Source organism: Wyeomyia smithii, chromosome 3, assembly GCF_029784165.1.
Source record: "Wyeomyia smithii strain HCP4-BCI-WySm-NY-G18 chromosome 3, ASM2978416v1, whole genome shotgun sequence".
Taxonomy (NCBI): domain Eukaryota; kingdom Metazoa; phylum Arthropoda; class Insecta; order Diptera; family Culicidae; genus Wyeomyia; species Wyeomyia smithii.
The window spans coordinates 79,604,592-79,608,481 of record NC_073696.1 but is presented as its reverse complement, the minus strand read 5'-3'; the positions used below and the strand labels follow the sequence as shown (position 1 = coordinate 79,608,481).

At 41.2% G+C, this 3,890-nt stretch overlaps 1 protein-coding gene across 1 annotated transcript; it reads right to left on the bottom strand.

The window, feature by feature from the left end:
* Positions 1-1,247: 1,247 nt before the first annotated feature.
* On the bottom strand, positions 1,248-2,616 carry LOC129729384 (ER lumen protein-retaining receptor 1-like). Its single transcript, XM_055687915.1, has 2 exons — positions 2,214-2,616; positions 1,248-2,153 (listed from the first exon to the last, which is right to left on the bottom strand). Exon 2 carries the CDS (start codon positions 2,151-2,153, stop codon positions 1,500-1,502), a length of 654 nt encoding a protein of 217 aa, XP_055543890.1. The 5' UTR covers positions 2,214-2,616; the 3' UTR covers positions 1,248-1,499.
* Positions 2,617-3,890: the final 1,274 nt, after the last annotated feature.

The window sequence follows — 3,890 nt, the reverse complement described above, 5'->3', positions numbered from 1 at the left end:
TCGTGTCGTAGGCCTTTCCTGACCAAAGCTTCGCTCCATTGCTGCTGCTGCTGGATAGACATCAGTAGCGTCCCACGCTTTTCGTTTTTTTTCGCTGCATCCTGGTTGTCGGGTTTCCTCGCTGGCAAAGAAGCAGATTTCGGCTTCTTTGCTTTCTCGCCGCTTCCCATCGCCAAAGATCGTCCTTGGTTCTTCTCCATGGTGTGGTGCCGTTGAAATTCGTCACAAGAATCAGCCCCAGTAAGGCTAACACACGCTTATATAGCATTCCCCGCTTGCTTCATCACATGAACGAATATTTTCCCCTCAACAAGAATTCCCCTCAAACGAATGACAGTCCTATTAGAATATAATATTCCACTTCAACTTGCAAAGAGAACGGAAAGAGGATTTCTTTTTAGGGGAGTAAATGCTTACGTGTAATATCCTGATTTATTTTCATTCATTTAGTTTATTTATTATTTTTTTTTATTACTCCTGTGTTCTTGTCTCCCACACGCCCATGCATGTGAATTCTTCGTCGTACCAGTATCGAAGTATCAAACATCTTCTTTTAATGTTACATGCTCATTTCCAGAAAATACTCCAATGTAGTGAGCACTAGCGTAGCGTGGGGTGGCGGAGGAGGCGGTCAGCCCCGAGTGTCACCCTCTAGGGGGTGACCCCCATGAGGAAAATTTTCATACGTGCCACCTTCAGAAGGATGACATTCGTGAGATTGGTGATTAATTAGGTAGAGGTCGAGCTGAAACCCTCGAAAATAGTATGAATTTTTCGAAAATGGGTAGATTTAGTGCAATTGAAAACGAGCGTGCTAATTCTCACAATTTTTGTTAACAGGATGATGCAACCTGGTGGGGGTGACACCCATTTTTCCGCCCCGGGTGACACCCAGTCACGCTACGTCACTGGTAGTGGGAAAACATCCTTGCAAAAAAATAGCCATACAGGCAGGCCCGGATCTTTTGAGGGGGAGGGGTGCGAGGGGGTAAATGCCCCGGGCCTTCCGCCTCGAGCCCCCTCCTCTCCCTAGCCCTAAGCCACAGACATGCAACCACCACAAGTAAAGACCTTTATTTGCTCGTCACCTCAGCGAAGCGTGGAGACATTGCACAATTTGCAATAATCTTTTTTCCACATGTTTCAAGCAAACAGGGCGCCTTAATACCCAAATCCGGCCCTGCATACAGGCGTGACAAATTTTCAAACAGATTGATGTTCTTCTCAGGGTTAAATTACCGAAGTAGTTTAGTAGTAAATTACTTTTTTTCAATTTATTTCAGCAAAATAAAATTAGTCGTGTTTTAACAATGTTAACATGAATTTATATCGTTGAATATCTAAGCGAGAATAGATATATTATACAGCAAATTATTCTAGAGATTCATAAACTTGTTTTGTGCAAAACTAAGTAATTGATCAAGAGCAAACACATTATTGTGATACGTCCTGGCAATGCGTCACTCCTTCACTAAGCAACGCTTGTGCAAAACATACACTTATATAACAACACTGACCATAGTGCGCTTTTCGCGATGTTTCAGGGAAAACAGACGCACGAAGACTAATGCAAATAAAATGGTCTGTACAGCTCCAGAGAAAAATGCAATCGGATCCAAATATCCCCCATAACTGAAGTGATAGACCCAGTTGATGATGTACATTGCTCGATATAATCCAAGCGAAAGTAAATAGCAGACCGTGTAGTTGTCTATGAAATTAACTTTGCACAGTAGTTCAAGTTGCGGTATAATCGCGATCGCCTCCAGGAAGATTGAACATGTCCACATTATTTCCATGGGGTTTTGTTGAGCCGCCAGGAATAGTGCCAGCACGAAGCATGGTACTACCAAAAACTCGTTGTAGATCAGATCATTTTCCCGGTCGTAGGTTTTTTTGTATGGACTGTAGATCATATATACGATACTGTAGCTAGCTACAATAAATAAGATCTTCATCGTTGTCACATAGTAGCTGTGGTAATGATTCTCCGAAAGCAAATCCGCGTAGCGCATGGTAAACACGATCGCATATAAGATTTGGGTTTTCCCTGAAATTCCTGCGCATGATTTAGTACGCCACAGTTTCATCAGCAGTATAAGTAAGGCTGCCACATGTAGGAAATCAGCCACATCTCGAAATATGTTAAACATCTAGGAGAAATTGTAATAATGAAAATAATGACCTTCAAAATACTAAACAGTTACTCGTACCTTTTATAGTTGAGTTTAAAGTACGGCGTATAACAGCTCCAAAGCGCACAGGCAAACTAACTCAAGCGAATGCAATATATCACATTAACCGGCTATCAGAGGTGTGAGACTCGCGCTCTTCTCTGGTTCTCGTAAAAAGGAAATATCTCTCCACAAAATAAATGTTGTATCAGCGAAGTGATAAAGCGAGTGAATTGTTTATAAAACAAACAGCGAATAAGCTAGTTTTGGAAATCGTTCACTTTTTCGTAGGCGAAATCGGTTAATGAGCAGCTCAAAAGTTTGGGTTTTGAATGCATTTAGTAATTTTCTATAAAATACAACAAATATATCTATTCTGGATTCAAAAAACACGTATATCGTGTATGATACTTTACTTGTACTATACTTGTACATATTATACGTTTTCATTGATAGCACCGGTCGACAAAATGAAAAAAAAGTGCATTCCAATAGCTCATACCGGAAACAAAAGATTATAGCTGTTTGGGTGTTTTGGAATGCAACTGTGTTGACCAGTGGTTACCTACTCATACCTCTCTTTTTGGGTTTATTTGATGTGCAAGATGAGGATACATGGCCAGTTCTACAACTACAGCATCATCAACTTGCACTGCCTACTGGAAGGTAAACCCAACGACAAAGAAGAAGCATTCTACACGCAGCTGAAGCAGGTCTGCGTTAGCTACCCGTGACGGGACGTGTAAGTCGTCATTGGGGACATGAATGCTCAGGTAGAACGGGAAGCAATGTACAGATCGGTAATCGGGCCAGATAACACGCCGTGTCTAATGATAACGGCCATCGGTGCGTAAACTTTGCAGCCTCCCGTGGTATGGTGGTCCGGGTTAGTAACGAAAGGCTGAAACCCGAAAGGCTGAAACTCGAAAGGTTGAAAAGTATATACCTATTATATACGAAAAACTGAATGCACAAAAGACTAAAACCACAAAAGGGTGAATGAACGAAAGGCTGAAACTTTTGTAACTTGAATCATATTCGTTAAATATTTCGGACACATAGACCTTTCTATCTGCGGTAGTATTAGCGGACGATTTCACTAATACATGTGTTTTGTTGGTTGCAAATAAACAACACCCTGATGGGTAACAACAAATTTCTTCCTGCTACGAACTTTTATTCAAGTTATAAACCAATTTTTAGTTTTGAAGTAGAATACTTCTCTCAGGAAGTTCGGCTACATAGGGATGTGAAATGAAAATCTAAAACCGAAAAAAGTGAAAAATATGTCCAATTTCAAATGCTAATAAATCGGTTAGTATTCAATGGATTTCCTTCGTTCTTGCAGCAATAGATTGGAAAATCTTCTAAGATTTTTCCCAAAATAAGATAATTGTAATTTTATTATTCACACTATTGTACTATTGAAAATAGTCAAGCCTTGTCAAAACGAAAAATTCGACCCCTGATTGGTCGTTATATGCTTGCTTCCCAAGCACGGTCGACAGAATCATATACCTTGCAATTGAAAACATGCTATTTGGCCTATATAAGAGCCTGGTTTAGTCGAAGCCGCTCATAATAGTTCTGAACAGCGACGACAGCAGTCCTCCCTTAGCAGCAGCGGGAGCGAGCAGTGGGTACCATCGATAGCGGAAAGCGGCCACAACTGTGGCATGGCTGTGGATAAGCGTAGCAGTTCCAGCGGATCTCACC